Here is a 24,193-nt window from a genome sequence, read left to right on the forward strand (position 1 = left end):
AGGAATGCTGGGGATATGCTTATACCTGCACCACTTAGTTACAACAAGGGGAAATAAGAGTAACTAATGAACTTAATAGCTTCACAAGAAAAATGTTTTATAGTCATATACCTGACCCTATTAGGGAAAAGCCACCTAAAAGGATGTGTAGCTGGTTACAAAGTGCATCAAGGGAGAGAACGGCTGGCTCTGAATAAACCCACAGTCACTTCTGAACATAAAATACATATTCTAATGACAGAGATTTGGTAATATTATTTTCACAAACCAAACAGTACAAATTTCAAGTTATTTCACAAATCAGATGATCAGATAAAAATGGACATGAATATACTTAGTAAATTAGTACATACTTTTTTTAAAAGGTGCTATTGTAAAATAACCTACATGACAAAATTTGGCAAAGAGTAAACAAAATCATTAACAATAAACCAAAAAACATGTAAAACTTAAGAAAACGCCCAAAGAATTAAAAAAGAACTCATATTTCATAAGATTCAGAAATTATATATCATTTTTAAGTGTGCATTAAGCAACTTTATACTGCACTTTAACAGTCTGAGAAATTTGACATTTCATTTCTATAAATATACATGACTGGAGACATTTTATAAGTATATATGACTGAGAGCAATATTTGGACAACATAAAAGTATCCTGTAGATATGTGTTGCTGCCATAAATCTGGGATGCAGGATTAAAAATGGAGTAAATAAGGCATGACAATGCTTTGCACGATTTATTGTGAATGCAACTTAAAAACCCAGCAACCAAATTCCCCCATCAAGTAGCAGGACTATAAGGGACTATTGTTTACTTGGATGCTGGAAATGCTGAAGAAAAGAAAAACCACAGCCATATATTGGTATTTTAGAAACAGTCAATCCATACTATTTTAAGAAAAAAAGGATGATTTATTATATAAAATTAAGATTGGCAGAATACAGAAAATTATTTCTTTTACCTTTACATATTTATAAGTACCAAGCAAAGTGTAACAATTAGAAGAACTCATTACAAACTACCAAAATGTATTCATTTGGTGAAATTATTCAAGTCACAAATGCTAAGTAAATAAATGCACTTCAAAATACATGAAGTATAAAACAAGTATGAAAACAGTGATCTTAAATAATGATTCCTTTCACAAAAACTAACCAACAAACAAGAAGCACAAGAAAAAGGTTGTCAGGTTACACAGAAAAAAATAAATCAAATGTATTGTTGGTTGGGATTGTTAAACTAAAATCATTAAACAAAAACCAGCAACTAGGATTCAAAAGAGAGAAAAAAAAATGAAATGAGTAATTAGGATTCAAAAAGAATAAGGGTATTCCAATACTATATCTATTTTCCCAGTAATAGCAAGAAATGAGGATTTAGAGACCAATTATGTCCTGTAGACCCAGGTGCTCTCAAAGTATTTGCACTGGTCTTCTAGGTATGGACATATAAATGAACTTTACTGTTACTCAAAAGGGAGAAAACTTACACATTATAAAGGAAAGGAAAAGAAAACAATTATACCTGATAGAGCAAAAAGATCACACATTAAAATGATCAAATTCATCTCTAGCGTAACACTAGAATACTCGGCTTCCAAAGAATTCCTTTGTACTTTAGTAGATGAGGACAAAGCTTTCACCATAATGAAAAGGCAAATGGGAGGTCTCTGATAAGTTGGAATCGTCATAGCAAAAAAAGAGATACCTATCAGAAAATTTGCATTAATATCTATAATCTCATTTGTAAAAAAAATTCATTAAGTTTATAAACTATTTTAAAAATAAAATGAATACATATGTAATATGAATCATATGCCAAATTATATTCTATAGTCATAAGTGCTATTAGTAAATACAATTGATTCATGCTACAAGAGAAAGAATTGAGACAATTTCACATTTCAGAATTCCTGAGTCTTATCAGAGAAAAACAAGTACTGAAAAAACAAACAAAATAGACCTACTTAAAGTAGGGCAAATAACACAAATTTGGGCATTAACTTAATATCATATTTATAGTTTTAAAGCTGAAGACTATGGGAACAATATATATGTACTTCATGAAATTATAAACATGTTTTTAAAGCTTGGTTTTTAAAAAAGGCGTTTTGATCAAACAAGGCCACCTGAGTGACATCTTCAATGATGGTAAGCCCACCATTTTAAAGGAATAACATCTTTATTTAAAAGCCTAATTATTAATATAAAAAGGAAAAAAGTTTATTTTAACAAAATGTTTTAGTAAGATTGCAATGGGACAGCCCTTTGATGAAAAATCTAAGGAGGGTAAAGCCAACGTAACTGAATTAGAACAAGAGTTCTAATTTTGAGCTACCATCCACCAAATAATTTCCCTTTTGCTTTGCATATTACACAGTGAAAATAAACAGTTATCTTAAGAGCACTTCAGTCCCACAAGGTAGGATTTAAGCTTTCTGAATAGGTGTAAATGGCCCTGTAACAATGATGCCTGCAAAAATACATTCGACTGAAAATTAATGTCTGTTCTTTAATTAGTAAGGAAACGGGAAGCTAAGTGGTCCCACTTAAACAATAAAACAAAACAAAACAAAAACCACTGTTTATCCTTTCTGGAAAGACTACCAAAGCAAAGAACATCCAATAATATTATACATTTAAAACTGCATACTTTTACTCATCTTTACAAGTAGGAAAGATGCATACAAACTACTCATGGCCTTTATAAATAAAGACACTAAGCAGAAATAATATTTGGGTTATTTCTCTGTTCGTAAATACCCAGAAATAAAACAATTAAAAAACACTAAAGTGCAGACCTATAGGCCAATACAGGCATGATAAAGAGGTGCAGCCAAATTTGCATCTACATTTACACTTACATATCCAGAAATGATTCTTGCTTTAAAAAAAAAAATTGTGCAATTTAAAAACTAGTCAGTTTTGTTTGTGCCATAATACAATTAGAACTTGTCTCTGCCCACTAGTGAAGTGACTGCTAGACCTTAGATAGCACACTAGGCTCTTGACAATCACATATCTCATTAGAATCATACAACATTGATTCCACCTCCAGAAAATGTTAGGGTCCTCTTGTTGTAGAATGAAGAGCCACTGGTATTTGGTTGATTGCCTTTAACCAGAGAGGATTTCAGTTCCATTTCACAAGCTACAATAGCTGCATTCAATTCCACTTGAGCTCGATGAACTACATAAAACATGAGGCCTATACTTATAATAATCTGCGAATAAAAATAAAACATTAGTTACCAATATTTTATACAAAAAAAAAGAGAGAAATAAATCCAATAAATATTTGGCTTAGAAATGCTTCAAACAGGGTACTTCTCAAAGACGGTAGGTAAAAGGTTATACATTTTTAAATAGTTTACACACAGTTATTGTTTATTCTTTCCTTTGCTGCTTCTCCTGGTAGTGGAGGACCGAAGTCTACAGGTAACCATGACATGGTATTAGGAAAACACACATTCCTTTTGGTTCACTTGATACAAGCCAAACCTGTCTCTTTGTACCAAAAAGCTTTCTTGAAGCAATAAAAAATGTCTACAACAGAGGTAACAGCTGACTAAACTTTGTTGGTATAATTAATGTAGTATTATACCTTTGCATGACTATAAATGTCCACAGGTATTTCTAAGCCCACTTAGTGAGAAGCACTACTATTTGCAATGAACTACCCGGTGCAGACAAAATTAAAAGTATTATGGACCACTTAAAAAAATGAAATGCCAATAAACTTCCAAAGAATTAACAAGAGATTGTGAACAAGTAATTGCCTGTACTTAGGAAAACACAAAATCAGAGGGAAACATGATGATTATTTAAAAATGTTAGTCAAAGGGATACTAGAAAAATCATCACACTGATCAAACTGTAAGTCAGGTTTCTAGTCTTAGCTATTCACTAGTGATGTGATTTAGGGAAGCTTCATTGTCCTATAGGAAGCTGTGGTCCCTCTGTACTTTTTTTTCTTTTTTTGAGATGGAGTCTCGCTCTGTCGCCCAGGCTGCAGTGCAGTGGCACAATCTTGGCTCACTGCAACCTCTGCCTCCCGGGTTCAAGTGATTCTCCTGCCTCAGCCTCCTGAGTAGCTGGGATTACATGCATGTGCCCCACGCCGGGCTAATTTTTGTATTTTTAGTAGAGACGGGGTTTTACCATGTTGGCCAGGCTGGTCTCAAACTCCTGACCTCATGATCTGCCTGCCTCGGCCTCCCAAAGTGCTGGGATTACAGGCGTGAGCCACAGTGCCCGGCCCACTTTAACATTCTATGTACAATTCCTCAGAATGTCTAAGCAGTGTACATTTTCTAAATGAGTTTTATTCCAAAGTTCATTTGTAAATCAGTTCTTTAGGATCTGGAGCAAACACAGCAGGTGTTATTTAATGTCCCAGCAAGTTTGCAAAGGCTGCTGTAACCAAAAGTGATACGGAAATATAATACAATTTCAATGAAATCTACCCATAATTATAGCATAAGCTTTATAGGGAAAGTATTCTAAATCCAAGTGCTGAGGATGGTTGGGGGAGGAGATAACAGAAGCAGAGCATACTGCGGGTATGGTAAGTGTGAGAGGGGAGGAACTTGGAACTTGCGCAAGGGGGTGCCATTAAATGAGTACTCATCACTCAGTAAAATTGTAAATAAGTTAGGCATCTTAAAGCTGGGTCTTTAAATTCTGTATTTGTTTTCTGTTAATTCTCTTAAAAGAAACAAGATATATTTACTGAAAACTCCTAAGTTTGCTACGTATCAACAAATGGAAACACCATGTAAAGAGATGAAGAAAATTTGGGGGTGGGGGTGCGTTGTGAATTAGATGCTACATTTTGTTTAAGACATGCTGAATTTGAGGTGCCTGTTAGATACCCAAAAAAGTTCATGGATGTCCGTGAATGGGTCTGAAGCTATGGAAAGAGGGCTGAGCTAAAGACAAGTGCTGGGGAGCAGGATGAGGGCGGGGGGAGGGTCTTTACCCAAATACACATATTAGCAACCATCAGAGTAACTGGATTTGCTGTAAAAAAGTTTTCAGAGTAGGACTAGAAAACTTAAGCTAGGATCTTCAAAAACACAGATATAAGGGGTGAAAGGAAGAAGTTAAGCATAAGCTAGGCAAGTGGAAAAAAAAAGTTAAGACAGTGGTATCAAAGAAACTAAGGAAAGGAGTGTTTTAATAATGAAGGCACTGTCAAGAGTCTTAGACTGCTAACAGGTCAAGCTAGATGAGAAATGGAAAGTACATCTCATTTAGACAAGGTTACTAACAGCCCTAAAAAGAGCAGTTTGAGGGAAGGAAGTGGCAGGGCCACAGACAGCAAGGGTGAAATGGTTACATCTTTAAGTGGGACTTTCCCAGCTGCACTTCTGATCCCAGGGCCTGACGATTTGTACTGTCCCCCAACACACCCTCCCCATCTTCCTTAGCTGAGTGAAGTGTTAAAAAGGATTTAGAAAATGGAAACAGATAGTATAGACAATTGTTTTAAAAGTTTCCTTATTAAAATGAAATCAAAGAATCAAACACAGGCAGAAGGTCAAGCCTCATACAGAAAGACAGGCATCTCTTAATGCTAACTGGTAAGCAGGCTAAGCAGGGGCAGGAACGTAAGAAGTTAACAGATTTCTTATATGAAAATTCAGGGGTTTCTCAGTTGAAGGCTTCTGATTTTTCTGTTAAGCAAGAGAGTTAATCTGTTGACAATAAAGACTGAAACAGGTGAAGGAGTCAAAATTGTGAGGAGAAGTGAAGACAGTTTAAAATAATTAACTATTTCAAGACAACAGCAGGGGGTGAGAAGACAAAGGAGACAGATAGGATGTGGGGCAGTGTCGAGAAACTAGGTGAAGATTTGCAACCGTGAGTTAAATATCAATGTGTCTGGTTACATGACTTCCCCAAAAGAATAGGGGCAAAGGAGATAAAACTTGGATGTATTCAGGTTTGGGGTTTTGGTTAGCAGATACATAGAAAAATAACAGGCATGGAAGAGTAACTAAATAGACCACAGAATCTAAGCTGGATTTCAGTACAGGTTGAGCATCCCTAACCCAGAAATTCCAAACCTCAAAGGCTCCAACCAAAAGTTTTTGAGCACTAATAAGACACTCAAAGAAAATGCTCATTCGAACACTTTAGATTCCAGACATTTGGATTAGGGATACTCAACAGGTAAGCATAATGTAAATATACTAAAATCTGAGGAAATTCAAAATCTAAAACATTTCTGGCCCCAAGCATTTCAGATAAGGGATAATCAAACTGTACAAGAAATGGTTGTGGCTTCCTATGAACATTTATTTTGTATTGCTTTATTTTAGGCTGGCAGCCATAAAACTCAGAGGCAAATTTGTGGCTCATTTCTAGAAAATAAGAGAAATCTCATGAATACACTTATTATGCTAGCTTTAACCTAAGCTCTCTTTTTTTTCTTTTGTATATATTTTGTAAGCTGCATTAAATGCCTCCTGATACAAATTAAGCTGTAACTAATATCAATTAAATCAAACAAGCGTAAACATGTCTTCACTTCTTTTCATAAATCCCTAGGCGAAGAAACACGTGCTTTCCCCACTGTCTTGTATTCTAAGCTTAAATTTGCCAGCTTAACCAAAGGGTGGAAAATCACTGAATAAAAGGAGATTCTATAGTTTAAAAAGCATCATGAACTTCATTGACTATAGTTGAGTAATTTACTAAGATGCATAAAAATATGAAGTTTCAAATAGTAAAAGTTCTCTCCAAGCTACTAACAATGAGGGATTCTAATTACTCAAATGTAAAGTCAAAGGGAAAAAAATGTTTCAAATAGATAACTTATTTTCAGGAAACTAAAAAAAAAATGCTTAACTTCATACTAAAAAAATCTGAGAATGCAATACATATGAGATAATTTTACAGTTCTTTGGGATGATCATAAATGTTAATTTATATACTGTGCTATAGATATAATGCATAGAAAGTTTAACTTTATATGATTAGCATGCTGTATTAATATAAATAAACCAACTGTAACAAAAACATTTAACTTAGATTCAGATTATCTGAAGAAAATATAGCTCTGGGGAAAAAAAGTAAAGAAAAATAAAAACTGACTCTGCATGTCAAAAATATTACAAAATTTTTCTTAAAGCAAGTACTCTTATTGATAAGCTTTATTTAGGCAACATTTCAATGTAAATATTCATGGTTTTACTTTATGTACTAAACTTGTACCTCATAAGCACAAAGAAAATTAACTCTGGCTTTATTTTATCATAGTATTTTAAATACAATAGGGCCTCAAAAACTTGAGAATAATGCCACTAAAATTAAATTTGTAATATGGTACCATATACTCAATAACAGTTAAGTTAAAACTAACAATTTAAAAAACCAGTAAGTCTGGAGGACCATTTCATTAGTATTATTTGCTTAGAGGAGTATAGTGTTGTCCCCTGTATCTGTGGGGTACTGGTTCCTGGACCCCCCCAGATTTCAAAATCTGTGTATACTCAAGTCCCTTACATAAAATGGCATGATAGTTGCATATAACTTTTGCATATCCTTCCATGCTTTAAATGATTTCTATATTACTTATAATACCTAATATGATGTAAATGCTATGTAGTTATTGTAATACATTTTTTGTGCTATTTTTTATTGTTGTATTGTTATTTTTAATTTTTTTCCCAAATATTTTTGATCTGTAGTTGGTTGAATCCATGAATGTGGAACCAATGGATACAGAGGGCTGACTAGATTCTACTGGTTTTGAGCACCATCTCTAGAACCAACCACCTTGGTTCAAATCCTGGCTCTACCACTTATTAGTGGGGACTTTAAACAAGTTACTATCTAATGGTGTCTTTGTGAACCAGTTCTTGTGGATCAGAGATAGGTGGCTTGATTTAGAGCACTTGCCATTTCCCATGGTGTAAATATTCCTATCATGGGCAATTTCAAGCTATCAATGTGATGTCACTGAATGCTGAGTTGGGAAGAGATGTACTATACATAACCAGCTCAAGATAATAAACATCTAAAAAAAAAAAAAAGATAACATCTGTACATCCTAGGATTTTGGTAGGGACTAAATGAGCTTAAATATGTGGCATATAAAGCATGGAATAAAGGTTAACTATCAACATCATCTTAATAGTTCATGAAAAATTATGATTTTCTATTTTGTTAAATCTCAGGAATAAAATCAATCACAAATAAATTTTTAACTATTCTGCATGCAAATTTAAAGGCTCTAAAGAAATTTGCCTATATGGCAGTGTTTTCCTCTTTCATCAACTTCTTATGTAAAATTTTATGTGCCCCAAACTATATTACAATTTGCATGGTAATAATAATCCATTACACAAGTCTTATTTGGACTTGTAATAGAAAACCTTAGACATTTTTATGAGGTAATACTTTTTAAAACAAATCTTTTGTTTCACATCAAACTGCACTAGAAAGAAATTTACATTGTCAACATAATACTCTAAAAAATACAAATAGGTGAGTTTCAATAATTTGAATATAAATAATAAGATAAGCACTCAACTCTGCCCAATCTTACTAAAATTATTTTCAGATACACTTCATACAAAATCAAAATACAGTATTTGATTTGTGATGACTCTGAAAATAATCACTGCAAAAATAACCCTATTTTTGTCATTCTTTTTTGCCTCTTTAAGAGGATTTTTCTGTATCAATTCAGTTCTACACACTTGCATATATCCACACAATTAAAAAATTTTAATGTTGTCAAAATATGAAGTAGTAATGAAAGAACCAAGAAAAAATCTAAAATGGAAAAACCCTCCAATTATTTTCAATGAAATCTGTCAAATCAGCAATGCCATACAAAAAGAAACAAAGAGAAAAAAGAGACAACCTTTGGCCTTAAACTCACCTGTAAACAAAAAACAAAATATCCACTAACACTCTGTTCTGCAATGACATCTTCCATTGTCCGCAGGGTGGTACCCAAGTAAGAATTCAGAAGCTGGGTAGGAAGCAGTCCAACCGAAGATGCCATCAGATAGCTGGGTAATGAGAGATCAGTAATCTAGAAGAGTAGATTAAAGGGAATGATTCATTACCAAGTAAAATTTCAATTCAACATAAAAAAATGTGTGTATTAAGTCTAACTAGTGGTATTTCCTTGGGAAGGAGCTGACATCTTTACAACAGTATTCTGACTTTACAAAATGATTATAAAGAGAATACATGCAGAATGTAGAAAATTTAGAATGAAATAAAAGTAAATTTTAATATTCCATTATACTATCATTGAAAGGTAACATTTGTGACTATTTTTTCTTTCATATAAATAAAATCCACACATAGATAACTCTGTAAAAACAGTTTTGTAAGTCTTCCTCATATCATTAAACATTCTTCATAAGCATTCTTAAATAGCAGTGTGGTTGCTGAGCTTTGAAGCCAGATAACCCTAGAATGGCATTCTGGTGCTGATAATTCAATATGCTACTCTGTCTCTAAATGTCTGTTTTGTTTTGTTTGGAGACAGAGTCTCGCTCTGTCGCCCAGAGTGGAGTGGACTGGTGCGATCTGGGCTCACTGCAACCTCCGTCACCTGGGTTCAAGCAATTTTTCTGCCTCAGGCTCCCAAGTAGCTAGGACTACCGGCACATGCCGCCACACCGCTACTTTTTGTTGTTGTTGTTGTTTTTGAGACGGAGTCTTGCTCTGTCGCCCAGGTTGGAGTGCAGTGGCCCCATCTCAGCTCACTGCAAGCTCTGCCTCCCAGGTTCATGCCATTCTCTTGCCTCAGTCTCCCAAGTAGCTGGGACTACAGGCGCCCGCCACCACTCCCGGCTAATTTTTTGTATTTTTAGTAGAGATGGGGTTTCACCATGTTAGCCAGGATGGTCTCGATCTCCTGACCTTGTGATCCGCCCGCCTCGGCCTCCCAAAGTACTGGGATTACAGGTGTGAGCCAGCATGCCCGGCCCTACTTTTTTGTATTTTAGTAGAGACAGAGTTTCACCGTGTTGCCCAGGCTGCTCTTGAATTCCTGAGCTCAGGCCATCCGCCCACCTCAGTCTCCCAAAGTGCTATCAGTTTTTTCATCTGTAAAATGAAAATCACCAGCTTAGATGGCTGTTGTTAGGATCAGAAATATTTCTAAAGTATCTAGGAAATACCTGGCATATGACTGACACTCAAAAAAGGTGAAAATTATCATTATTATGCAATTATACTACCATTGTGTGGATGTAGCACAATTTAACCACTCCTGCTGTAGAATATTTACATTGCTTTATTTTTTGTATATATGTAATTACACATTTATTTTTGGCTATTATCAAAAAATTCTAAAATTACAATGACATCTTTTGGATATTAACCTCTGTGGTAGGCAACATCTAAAATATTCCTAATGACTTGATCTCCTGGTATTCATGCCCTTGTGTGATCCCTTCCCCTAGAGTGTGGGCTGGACCTCGTGCTTACTTCTAGCTAACAGGCAAGAGCAGAAGTGAGGAGATGTCACTTCCAAAATTAGATTACAAAAAGAATAGGACTTCCACTTCTTCCTCAAGCAAGTAAGCTGCCATGCTCTAAGTAGCTCCCATGGAGAGACCCATGTGGCAAGGAACTGATGTCTTCAGTCAATAGCTAGCAAAAATAGTCTGGAAAAATAGCCAGTCAATAGCCTGGAAGTGAATCCTGCCCCAGTCAAGCCTTAAGATGACTCCAGCCCTGGCCAAAACCTTGATTGCAGCATTGTGAGGAAGCCTGAGTCAGAGGTACCCAGCTAGTTGCACAGGAATTCCTGACCCAGAGAAATTGTGAGACAATAAATGATTGTTTTAAGCTACTAAGTTTTGAAGTGATCTGGTATACAGCAATACATGACACACGTATCTTAACTCTGGTAGGACAGATCACTAGGAGTAGAATTATTAGTTCAAATAGTAAAAAACTTATTTTCCAAATGTTCACAATGATTTAACACACCTGTCAGTATGTGATACATGAATGTGTCCATTGTGTCATACTGTTACCAACTGTTAAGTATTAAATTTTAATCTTTCTTATTTTGATAGGAGTAAAAATGATGTTTCATCATTAATCTGTACTATTTTATATTGACACATGTTCTATATATGTTTTTTATTCACATTTCCTTATGGCTTCATTTGTTCACATTTGCTCTTTTTTATTGGGATGTTAAGTGTTTTTATTTGTAAGAACTATTTATATAGTGAGGGCAACCTGTTGTCTATTATATGTGGCATATAGTTTTCACTAAAGTGTCCTTTATCTCTTAATTTTACGTTTTGACATACAAATGTTTTTAAATTTTTATATAATCAAATATTATCTATTTTTCCGTCTTATTTTTCCATTGCATTTAGCTTTAGAAAGTGTTTTAAGAGTCTATTGTTGGTTTCTACCTATATATTTCTTCTGCTTATGTTTTCCTTTTTAGCATCCACCACTTATTCCTTCTGAAATTTATTCAAATTAAAGGTGAGGATATAGCCTGATCCCTCCCCTTTCCCAGTAGCCAATTTTCCCAGCATTAGATACTAAATAATCAATAACTTCTCCATTGACTTATTATGTATACTTTAGTAGAAATAAAAGTTATTTTATATAAAAAGGGCTTATTTGGAGCTCTAATACTGTCCATGTATATTTTAAATCTTGTACTAGAACTAAAACATGGGTATCTCAAATCTTGTACTGAAACCAAATTGTAATAAAGACTACCAGTTAACACGTGGCAAGGAATTTCCCATTCTATTCAAACTCCTTCATTACACTTCTTTTAAAAATGGCCATAACTGTTCTTGGCCATATTTATTCTTGCAGATCATTCTGTCACTGAAAAAAAATCAGTAAATTTTATATTGGGATTAAGGCAAATCTGCAAATTAATCTGGATAGACCTGAAATCTCTACAATATTAGGTATTCTTATCCAGAAATTTTTCTATAATTACTCAAAATCTTCTTTTGTACCTCTTACTAAAGTTTGGTCACTTTATTCACATATCTCGTGCATTTCTTATTAGTTTATTTCTAAGCACTTCATGTTATTATTGTTGCCACTACTACTGACTTTGAAAGTAACTTTTCCACATCCCCATCTGAGTATTACTGGTATATAAGAAAGCTACTGGCCACTATATTAAACTTTTTTACAAATTTTAAAATCTGATATTTTAATCAGCTATAGGTGACTCCACAACTATTAATACAACCTAATCTAAAAATCATTTCATATTTTCAATAAAACTACATTCAACTCTATTAACAGATAATGAACTGGAGATGCATCAGTGCTGATTTGGAAAGAATATTACAGTGACTGGTTGTTAACAATCCACCTTATTGATGACTGACTCAACAACTGCTCATGCGAGATGCTCCAAGAAGTGCTTGGAAGAGATAAAAAGACACAATGCCTACCACTGATGGATTTACACACTGACAAGTACACACAAACTACCTCAGAAACAGGCAGAATGGGGAGCATTGAGAAGGACTACATGCTGAGCATTAAAGAATAAAGGATGAAAATTAGTTGTAGAAGTGGAAACCAAAGGGTAACTTTTTGGGAAGAGAGGGATTCAAGGCAGACACTGAAAGCCTAGTATGAGTTTGGCAAGCAAAGACAGATAGGATGAGGAAGGCAGGTGTTCCAAGAAGAGAATGAACAAAAGATGAACAGCTTCTTCCAAATCATTTTATTTTATTTTATTTTATTTTGAGACGGACTCTCGCTGTGTCGCCCAGGCTAGAGTGCAATGGCAGGGAAAGTACAGAATATATTCATAAAGTTGGCAATACAGCTAGGATTGTTTATAGGACACACACAAATCCCGTAAAATAAAGACAGGAAAACTACATGGAGTGATACTTGTTGGGGCCTTGGATAAAAGAGGAAGGAGCCTATACTCAGAGGAAAGGTACCAGGGAGTCTAGTCAAAGAATGATGAGAATGGAGCTAAGCTGAGCAAGATTCCTTCTTCAATTTAGAGCACTCCCAGGAGCAGAGAAATTTCTTTAGAATAAACATGTCAAATATAGAAAATGAGGACAAAAATGAATGTTATAAAATTATATTGCAGTTAATAACAAAACATTACATATTATGGAAGTTATCTTTAAAATAAATATCTTAGTTCAAAAATTTCAGAATGCAACACTTCTGGCCACAACCTTTACCTTTAAATGTAATGAAGTTTCTCTAAATAGAACACATAATTGACATTCACAGATGGCATCAATAATATTCAAATTGGTAATTTAAGAACAGATTTCCTAAATCTGAAACAATTCCACCACTCAACAAGACCGTTGCCCATGCATAAACTGCATAAATTGAAGTTTATCAAACCTTTCATGACCAAACCTTACCCTTGGGAAAAAGTGTTATGCATACATACAATTTTAGTTAATAATCATAAATATTTTTGCTGGAGTGCTCAATGCTTTAACCAATGGAGCAACACGGTAACATACATATACACAAGCTTTAAACTATTAATAACTTTATTAAAGATGAACAGCTTCCTCCAAGCTATTTTATTTTTATTTTATATATATATTTTTTGAGACAGAGTCTCACTCTGTTGCCCAGGCTAGAGTGCAATGGCACGATCTCGGCTCACTGCAACCTCTGCCTCCCAGGTTCAAGCGATTCTCCTGCCTCAGCCTCCTGAGTAGCTGGGATTACAGGTGCGCACCACCACACCCAGCTAATTTTTGTATTTTTAGTAGAGGCCGGGTTTCACCATGTTGGTCAGGCTGGTTTCGAACTCCTGACCTCATGATCTGCCTGCCTCGGCCTCCCAAACTGCTGGGATTACAGGCGTGAGCCACTGCGCCTGGCCTATTTTAATATGGCATTTTCTATAAGCAAAAATTTTACTCAGAATCTCCATCTAGCTGAGTCTTTGACAAACATATTTGGAATACTTGTTCCCACAAGGAGACGCATCCAGCCTTCTCTCCCCAGTAAGTCTTCAAGCACCAAAGTTCTAAAATTCTGTCTCCTTGTTCTACTTTGTAGAAAGACATTAAACATGAGCCTAGATCAATACCATTGGAATTCCTGCCTGCAGTACCCAGCATTTTGGCTCAGGAGTTGTATTCCAAATCAAAGAACCCCTAGATTTCTCAACCTAGGATATCAATGCTATCTTGCTAGTTAGTTTCTATGATGAGATACCACAGCAAGAGCTTAAGGGATGGCAAACACCACCTGATTGCTGTCATCTCATGTTTTAAAAACTCTAGAAGCACTATAAAATTATATATCCTCTTATTCCCAGAGGTACAGTGATATACTTGGAGAAGTGATTCACTTAACTGGGTCAGCAGGGGTTAACATGTAGAACATCACTTCACCGCTATACCAAATAGATCCTGAAAACAAAGAAGTACTTCATCTGGGAGGGAAAAAAAATGAGAAGAAAAAAAAAACTAATTCTGAAGAGCAAGAGCTGATTCACCTCTGAACACAGCATTTTTGGAGCTGACAACAGAGAACCTCTGTCTTCAGGTCATTCACTGAAGCTGGGGTTGTGGTCGATCCTCTTAGGCACAGCACCAAGCACAGCTCTCAGGAAACTGACCCAGCTCTTCTGCTTTCTAAGATTATAGCTTTTTACACAATGGCTTTACCACTTTAATTTAACCCACCAAGAAACTTTGTTTTTACATAGAATATCTTGGCATGGATGTAATAAAGAATATAACGGTGACTAGTATTCAGAAGACCTCAAATTTTATGTGCAGCACTGTGAATCTAGCATTAATTTTGGCAAATTATACCTTCCTGTACAGACTTGTTGCTTGGTATTTGGGATGCTGCTTATTAACAAAGTTACTGTTAAAATATTATAAATTCCAATTAAATTATATTTAATTATATTATATATGAAAAAATGATGAATCCCTATAGAAAAAAATCATGAATCCCTACGACTGTTAAGAAAGGATTGGTCAAGAGAAATTAAAATGACCAGTTTGGCCTTTTCATCTAATTAATATTTACTGATAAATTATTTTACTGTACATATCCCCAAAATACTTCCTATTAATATTTCAGAAAAATTGGGGAACAGAGAAAAAGAATTCAGAAGCGGCAACTATTTTTCACTCTCAGAAAATCAAAACTTTAAAAATCAGTTTAAAGAAAAACATTAACTACCTATTCCCTTTCCTTTGCTCCCCAAAATACCTCTTCATCTTTTCTGTGTTCCTAATCTCAGTGGCCATAGCTGGAGACCTCATCAGTCAGGCACATAGCTAATTCCTCATTTCCCACATCCAATATCTACTACGTCTTGTCAACCGCACCTTCTCTGGGGAAATCTATCCACCATCTGGGCCTATTCCTAATTCAGTCTCCTCTCTGGTCCTGACTACACAGACTACCCCCACTCACTACCTATGCTAACCCCTGCAGAAATCTTTTTAAAAAGTGAGCCTAATCCTGCTTAAACTCCCTCCTACTGCCATGAGGTTCTTCAGAGTGCAAAGTGCTTCATGATCTGGCCTCTAAGCATTTCATGCATCCTGTCACACTATGTCCCAGTCACATCAAAATTTTCTCAGTTCCTAGAACACTACTTGCTCCCCTTTCCCTCTGGGCCTTTCTACATTGTTCCTTCTGGGGAGTACAACAAGCACATCCTTCTTCCCACTCCATTTACTCCGAAAACTCCTACACTGTCTTTCACTACTCAGTCATCAATTACTCTAGGAAACCTTCCCAGATGCCCCAAGTCTCTGTAAGTGCTTTCAAGTGCTCTGACAGAACACTATACTTCCCCGTCCCCTTTGCACTGGAGAACAACTGAAGGTTTCACCATTTGTTTGCCCCTCAGTCCTTTCCCAGACTATAAATTCTGTGAGGAAAGGGATCTGTCTGTCTTGGTCCTCATTGTGTCCCTAGATCTTAACAAATGCCTACTATATATTAGGTGCTAAATATATGTTTATTGGAGGTTGGATGTATCAACACCAATAATATTTTATTTATAAATATGGAAACCTAGAATAGTTGCCAGTTTATAAACAAGTTGGAATGCAAAGTCCATTTTTAATTGGATTTTCAGAAATTAAGAACACTCTACCACACAGAAAAAATGTTATAAACGAAAATTAACTTATTATCAGCAAAACTTACACCATGATTTACCCAGAATGCTATTTCTCCACTGGAATGCTACCACCTCAAGGGAGAGACTTTCTTTTATTCACGGCTACACCTCCAGCATTTAAAACAGCAGCAGGCACATACTAGGCACCTACCAATTATTTACTGAATGAATACTAAAAATATTTCCAGAAACCTCCAAGGTGAACCTAATGTCAAGGCTAAGACCCTCTGGTTAGGGTCTCTCAAGCAACCCTGAGAGTACTGAAAAAAGTCTTGCTACTGGAGATTAAAAAAAAAAAAGAGAAGAAGAACAAGGCCGCAGCAGTGCTGAGACCCTATCCTAACAGCTAGAGAGGGCTTCAGGGTAAAGAGATTTCTACTGACAGAAATGGTTAGGTCAATGTCTGTCTACAACACAGAAGCATCTTCCTATATGCAAGCTTTTTCATGAGTTCACTGTCCCTAAATTAGGAACTGCTTTTAATGGCTCCCAAATATCTTAGAGAGGGGTCACCAATTTATTTGAGAATCTGGTTTAACCCCCCTTCCACCCTCCCACCCACATACACACAGAGGCCTTGAATCTTCTCCTAGGGGTGGAAAAATGTGTATCTTATTGTACATAATTTCTGGAACACAAGTTGAAAAGCTTTTCTTCATACAATCTGACATACTATAGGTTTATTATTTGTACTAAAAAAATGTATCATATGCCTTCTATACATATCTAAGACCCAGTTCTAAGCAGGAATAAAAAAGATACAAAGATAGAAAACTACAGCTGACTGTGCAGTCATTAAAAGTCATGTTGTAATACATGTAATAACAAGATGTTCATTACTTCAAGTAAAAGAAAGTCACAAAAATCATTAACTCAACATTATATTAAAAATACACATCAATAAAATGCAAAGAGAAAAATAAACACGAAAATGTTAATGACGTTTTTCTTTGTACTTGCTACACTTTTCAAAGTTTTTACAATGAATACATATAGACAGAAAAAAACAAATATTGTTAAAACACGTTTTAATAACCTCTTTGCTTTTAAACAAATTTTTTTAAATCTAGGAAGGGTTAATAAAACATACTGTATATACATTAATATAACAGGCTAGAGATATAGATTAGTGAATTGTAAGCCTACATATGACACAAAAACTGCAGAAGCTGATGAGATAACTAAAGAGACACAAAGAGGAGGAAACAGTTTCAAGGAAATAAAGGTCAACTGCATTCAGTGGTATTGTGAGGTCTCAGGATGTGCATTGAGATGACATTACACAACTTGGTCATCCTATCTGACCTTTAAGGGCCAGACTCCAACTCTTTCAAAACACAGACTGTGTCTGCCTTTCTATTTTGCCTGAACTGTACCACTGGCAGTGAATCATTACACTTTAATAGTAAGAAGAAATCATCATTAGATACACTGATACAGTGACAAGTATTATGACCCATCATATCTTTTTCTGAATCTATGGCTCTATCTACAGCACAGAATAAGAATTTAAGAAAATAAGAAAACATATTACAGAATAAGAACTTAAGAAAATGAGAAAATGTGTATTTTTATAACACATACTATCACTAAACTGTTAAAAAATAAAAGGTAATGTTACATTGTTGCTCGGAACATTTGTCTTTTTAAAAGCAAACTCTGACCTCATCTATACCCTCTCATTTTACAAATAAGGAAAACTGGAGGCCAGAATCATTAAATGACTTCACCAGGGCTACAAAGGAGCTAAGACAGAACCAGAAGACCCCATAGCATAAGCTAAGACTATACTGTATTTGTGGTCTTAGAGTCATTTGCCAAAAACTTTTATTTAGTTGTAATAAATTTCAGTTCAAATATAAACTAAATTACTAAAAGTAATTTATCTTCTTGATAGCTCAATGCAAACTCTAAGAAAACTTGAGAACAGTTACATCTGCTTAAAGTTATGATGACATCTTTCACTATTATTATTTCAGTCAGTACCAGTTTCACAGCTTCCCAGCTCCCTCCAAAACAAAGAATCTATTTGTTGCTTCAAACCTATGGTGGGCTCATATAAATAACCAAAGTAACTGGCGGTTTGGTAACACACAATTCTATAAAGCAGTTCACCAAGAAGTAAGCCAGGGTGATGGGTAAGGTCTTGCACTTTAAGATTTACTCATTTATATTTTGTTTGCATTTTACACACAGTACCCATTTATTGCTCTTGTTTAAAATTTTTTTTTCTGTTAAATAAAAATACAAGATATATGTGAGAAATTAAGGGCCTCTTCCTACAGTTGCAGGGGCTCAGCCTTGGTAGCCGTTTTGTTGCTGTGACTCTATAAGGCAGAAGTTGGCAAACTTTTTCCATGAAGAACCAGGTAGTAAACAGTTCAGGCTCTGTAGGCAGTAGGGTCTGTAGTAACTACTCAATTTGCCGTTTTGGCTTAAAAGGAGACACACATAGCACACACATAAATGAGCACAGCTGTATTCCAATAACATTATTTACAGATGCTGAAATTTGAATTTCATATAATTCTCATGTACATGAAATATTCTTGTGATATTTTTTCCAGCCATTTAAAAATGGAAGAATCAATCTTAGCTTGTATGCCATACAAAATTGGGCTTTGGTTTTCTGACCCCTGCTCTAACATCTGGGATGACACCTAAGTCAACTGTATAGAACCTTACCCAGTCCTCCATAATGTCTGATCTTCAAGGGGCGCTAGGACAAGTATTCTACAACTGGAATCAGGATGTGTCTGGGAAATCCAGCTCTTCTTGGACCAACACTAGTGCCTGGGTAAGTTAATGACTCTAAATATTTACTAACTGTGTAATCTTGAGCAAGTTATTTCACCAGGGTGCCTCAACTGCCTCAGCTATAAGATAAGGATCAGGGCTGAAATGAACAGTAAATAAGTTATGTGTGTATGATTAAACAGTGCCTGGGAATTAGTTAAGTACAATATAGGTATTTGTTAAATTTTTTTAAAAAGTAGCTCAGCTTCAGTGTCCTCATTTTGGAAGGCAGAGGATGGTGAGAAAGAAATAGTAAATAATGAGCAAACTATACATTTTATCACAGCTTTGCAGCAGGTATTATTAAACACATCCCACAACAGAAAGTATAGCTCAAAAGAGTAACTATAACTACTTCAAGATGACACTGTAAATGTTGGATCCAATATGATTTCAAGTTTCTAGTATGCATGGGAAAAGGGGACAAAATGGTTCAGAGGAGATAAGCAAGGGAAAGCACCTTTCCTTCTTCCATATATTATCCTTTACAATCAGCTCCTGCTTCTAAAATGTGAATACAACTACCTCCACCACTACAAACAATAATAACACTTAACAATTACTGGGAAGTGACTATGAGCCAGACAAAATACTTAACGCCTTCACTGTATCAGCTTTTTTAAGCCTCATAACTCTACTTCATTTTACAGATGAGGAAATGGAGACAGCCAGACGGCACAGACTAATTCAGGATCATCTATTTCCAAAGCCTGGGCCTCACATGACCACTACACCTAACTTCTTTGAGGTACGCCCAGATGAATTTCTCTAATTATGGGCACAAAAAAAATGAGTTTTAACTGATATATTTTTTTAAAAGGATGATTTCAAAGATAGGGAGGGATGTGGAAAACACAAGACATATGCCCAGAAAGGGGGCAGCTATGGTCAGCAGGAGAGGTATGAGGTGGAGAGGATATATGAGGAGGCAGAATGGAGTTCTAGAAGGCAGAAAGTCAAGTCAGACTAAAACCAACATCAGCCTTAACTAAGCTTTCTTTTCTTTCACATATCCTGGGTGAATTCAGTAAACTGTTTTGGTTGAAAGGACTACTTCTGTAAGCAGACAGTTCAGAACAATAGGTATAAACAGGACGTAACAGACTATATCCAGGGGCTTCACAGCCCACCCTGCTATGGCTATGAGTCAAAATTTTACAGTAAGATGCACCATATCAGCTGATCCTGGGTTCAAACCCTAGCTCAGCCACTTGGTAGGTGGGTGACTGAAGAAGTTCCTGGATGGTTGAGCCTCTGTTTCTTTCTCAGTGAAATGGTGACAATAATACCTATTGCAAGAGGCCATTTTTCTTTTTTTTCCCCTTTTTTTTATTGACCACACAATGCTAAATTGAGAGCTGTCCCTTGTCAAGCTCAGTTTCAACTACATGATTACCTTAAATTATTACCAAGTACAAAATACAACTTCTTAGTCACATACTTAATATGTAAGAGACATAATCAAAAGAAAAGCCTACCTTATTGTCAATCAATAAATACATAATGAGCCCTTACTATTTACCCATGACTACACCAGGCATTAAATATATATTGAAGAAATAAAGAGGTGGTGGGTTGAGACCCTACCGTCAGACCATGGTTCAAAGTTTGACTCTACCATTAATTTAGTACCTTGGTGACCTTTGGTCATAACAACAGAAACAACAAAAGCCAACACGTGTTTGTTAAGCCAGGCTCTGCTGCATGTATTCATCTCATGTAATCTTCTCAATAATCCTATGGAAGTAGGTATCATTACTTTCCTCATTTTACAAATAAGAAACAGAAGCCCAGAGAGAATAAACAACTTGCTCAAGGTCACTAGATTCTAAGCAGACAGCAGGACTTCACAACACCAGCCCTGTGCTCCCAACTAGTAGACACTAGTCTATAATATGTGCATAATCAACTTCTGCAGGGCTGGTTTAAGGATCAGAAATATGTGGAAAGAGCCTAGGACAGTAGTTGGCACACAGTAGATGGACAAGAAAAGGCCCAAGGATACATGCTATATTGAAACACAAACTAACAGAATCAATCTATTCAGGTTCCTTAGCCCAGCCTTCTTTCAAAGTCCTGGGACAGTTTATTTATTATTACCCAAGACTGGGTCAAAGTTAAAGTTTATATTTCATACTATAGGAGGGTATGAAAAAGAAATGTAAGACTAAGACTATACCAAACTACTGCTAACACTAAACTTTATCTCTACAGAAAACCCCTTGTCTGTCTCCATTGCCTCTACCAAATACCATTCCATAATCATTGCTGCTGTTACTTGGAATCAAGAGGTTTGCAAAAGGCATTTTAAAAAAAAGAAAAAAGAGAAAGATTTTAATTTCATCACAAAGAGGTAGATGGGTTAGAATTATTCCTAATTCAAAACAAAATGAGAAAGTTTCCAGAAACTAACAATAATTTACTTTTTGAAACAAAACAATGCATCAGAATCACTTAAAATACATCAATTCCTATGGTTCTGAATGCAATTATCTCTTTATTTCAGTACAGTTTTCTTTAAGTCTAGCTGAAGGGTTAAGTTCCTGGGAATCTACGTAAACTCTTGGTAGTTTAGAATCATTGAATTTGGGGAACATGGTAATCTACTTTTTTAAGTCCTTCACTTTAGAAAAGAGAAAAGTGAAGCCAGACAGAGTCAGTAACTTGATCCAAAGTCACAAAGTTTGTAAAGACCAGATTCTTCTTCCAATAAGATAATCTCTTCACTAGCAGTGTTTCTATCCTAAGTCAGTTGCATGGAGATGCACACTAGCTATAGAAACTTGAGTAAGCAAAACATATGAACACAAGGACAGAAAAGAGTCTATAATGGTGCATATACAGAAGAAAAATATATGCTAATTGAGCAAAAGGTTATCTGTTGTTTTATTCACCACCCCGTGATTTCGAAATTAAGTTCCTCCAAAGAACGAAAGATAAACAGTAGGATTTTCTTCTTTACATCGCATTAAAGCACAATTACTTGAAGAAGGAAAAGCCCACTACAAATTTAGGAAACTCCAAAATCTGGAGTCTGCAACTAGCTCCTCCACTGTTTACTGAAACACTTCCTTCGGTCCATGCCGCTAAAAACTTGAATCAAAACCCTGGATGCATTTATGCAGGCAGGAGAGAAAGCTTTCCTCCCTAAATGTTGCCAAAGCTGCTACAAAAGATGACAAGTATTAAAGATGGGCATTTCCATTCATGTCCCTGCATGCCTATTGTTAAGAGGGCTTTTCATTTTTAATTACATTCCCATCCCGAAAAGAAACATTAGTTTTTTTATCTAACAAACTCTCTTTCGAGGCTCCGCGTTAGGTATGTTTTATGTGTATGACAGATTTCCCAGGGTGCGATGGAAAGTAATCGTAACTCCTGCCGTGAATGTCACTTCTCTGCTGGTATTTATCTGATAGAGCGCCCTCCTAGGGCCGCCACAAGACCGCTCAAAAACAGACTTGGAGAGGGATAGGCCAGCGGGACCCTACTTACCGAAAACACTGCATTCTGAAGCCCAAAAGGTATGGGTGTCAGTCTGGCCAGCGCCACCACTTTCAGGCCGCTTCCTCCCTCCACGACGCGAATAACCGCGCTCAGCTTCTCGCTGCTCTGGATCCTGGCGGCCACCCAGGCGGTGAGGAGCCGCTTGCAGACCACATGGGCGATGAAGGTGCCGATGAGTACGCCCACCATCATCAGACCCATGCCCAGCACGAAGCCGTACAGGTAGCCAGCGGCCACGTTGAGCACGATGTAGCCCCAGCCACAGGGGAAAGAGACCACGATGAAGCCCACGACGAAGAGCAGGACCCCCAGCAGCGAGTCAAGGCTCTCCACCCACAGCAGGAGGTGCTGAAGGTAGCGGCGGACCAGGGCCAGGGAAGCGAAGCACAGGGCGGCCAACACGCAGACCAGCACGAGGCTCCGGCACCAACAGGTGCTGCCGAGGCAGCAGCAGCGCCAGTTTCTCACCTCGGCCACGCCGACCACCAAGCCGCCGCCGCCACTCCCAGGGCCGCCCGCCAAGGCCCCGCCCGGCTCCGGCAGCTCCGAAGCCTCGGGCGGACCGTGGCGCTCCAGACAGGCGCCGAGCAGGGCGCCCGAGGCCGCCGCTGCTGCCGCCGCCGCGCTCGCCCCGCCCCCGCGGGGAAGGCGGTCCGCCAGGCCGTCCCCGCCCGTACCCCGCGGCAGGGCCCAGCGGGCGGGCAGCTCGGCGAGGCCCGGGAGGGCGGCGTGCTGCAGCAGCCGGGGCAGTGCCTGGAGCAGGATCCCGCCCGGGCTCCGCATGCCTCGGCCCAGCGCGGGCCCTTAGCCGGCCAGCCCCTCCGCCGCGGCGCCCGTTAGGCAGCTGCCCTTCATGGCGCCCGGTTCGCCCGGCCTCGACTCCCGGCGTCCGCTCAGGGGGTGGGAGACGGCCCGTAGAAGGGCGCGGAGTCAGCAGAGGAGCGACGGCCAGCCGGCGAGTGAGGAAACTCCGGCCCCAGCGCCCACGGAGCCCACTCCGGTGGTGCCCGCCCCTTGTCGGCCAGAGGGGGCGGGGCCGCGGGCGATGGGGCGGAGAGGGCTGTGTTCTGGTCCAGCTCCCGTGACGCGCTGCCCGCCAGGCTGCGGGAGTCGCGGGGCGTCCGCGTGGGCCAGCGGAGGCCCACAGGTGCGGAGGGAAACCGCTGGGAGGGGAGGAGGAGCTCTGGGGGGAGCGAGGCTGCAACGAGGGGAGAGCCGGGCGACGGGCAGGGGCCCAGGCGCGCTCCCCGACTTCCCACAGGCGCGCGCATGCCTGCGTGTCAGGGCGCGCGCTCCCCCTCTCGGACCGAGGCGACCCCAGTCCATGAGCGGCTTGGACCCGTTCCCTCCTGGTCGTTTCCGCAGTAACCTCTTATCGTAGCGGGCAGCTGTGAGTAGCGCTCACATCCGCCGCTGCCCTGTCGAATTGGGGAAAGAGTTCTTGTGTTCTGAGGAGGGTTTGGCTATGGTCCTTGACCCTATTCTCCCTGCCTCAGACTTGCCTCCCAGGTAGCGAAGTCTCCCTGTGGGTTTCATATGGCTTGGTCCTTTAGGAGCTGGAAAAATTAGGTATAAAGTCCCCCCACCCCCTTGACAGAACGCCTCTTCTGACTCCAGAGGTCCTTTATCAAGTGCCAGGCATTGGTCTAGGGGCATTTGAAAAAGATTCACTGAAGGACATTTCTTAAGGGTTCGCTTTCTCAGAGGGCAGCTTCTCAAACTCATTCGCTGGTTTCTTTTCCTCTTTTTGCCT

General features: G+C 38.0%; 1 protein-coding gene across 1 annotated transcript; it reads right to left on the minus strand.

Annotated features, from left to right (window-relative positions):
* Nucleotides 1-893: 893 nt before the first annotated feature.
* TMEM64 (transmembrane protein 64) lies at nucleotides 894-23,223 on the minus strand. The gene is made up of 3 exons (XM_054499091.2): nucleotides 22,429-23,223; nucleotides 8,899-9,054; nucleotides 894-3,226 (listed from the first exon to the last, which is right to left on the minus strand). Exons 1-3 carry the CDS (start codon nucleotides 23,221-23,223, stop codon nucleotides 3,035-3,037), a joined length of 1,143 nt encoding a protein of 380 aa, XP_054355066.2. The 3' UTR covers nucleotides 894-3,034.
* Between the last annotated feature and the right edge of the window lie 970 nt (nucleotides 23,224-24,193).

The sequence above is a fragment of the Pongo pygmaeus genome, chromosome 7 (genome assembly GCF_028885625.2).
Source record: "Pongo pygmaeus isolate AG05252 chromosome 7, NHGRI_mPonPyg2-v2.0_pri, whole genome shotgun sequence".
NCBI lineage: Eukaryota > Metazoa > Chordata > Mammalia > Primates > Hominidae > Pongo > Pongo pygmaeus.

Coding starts and splice junctions, on each gene's coding strand:
- TMEM64 (XM_054499091.2), bottom strand. CDS start 23,223: ATGCGGAGCCCGGGCGGGATCCTGCTCCAGGCACTGCCCCGGCTGCTG. Junction 9,055..22,428: donor TTCAGAATGCAGTGTTTTCG/GTAAGTAGGGTC, acceptor CTACTCTTCTAG/ATTACTGATCTCTCATTACC. Junction 3,227..8,898: donor ATTTTGTTTTTTGTTTACAG/GTGAGTTTAAGG, acceptor TTTTATTCGCAG/ATTATTATAAGTATAGGCCT.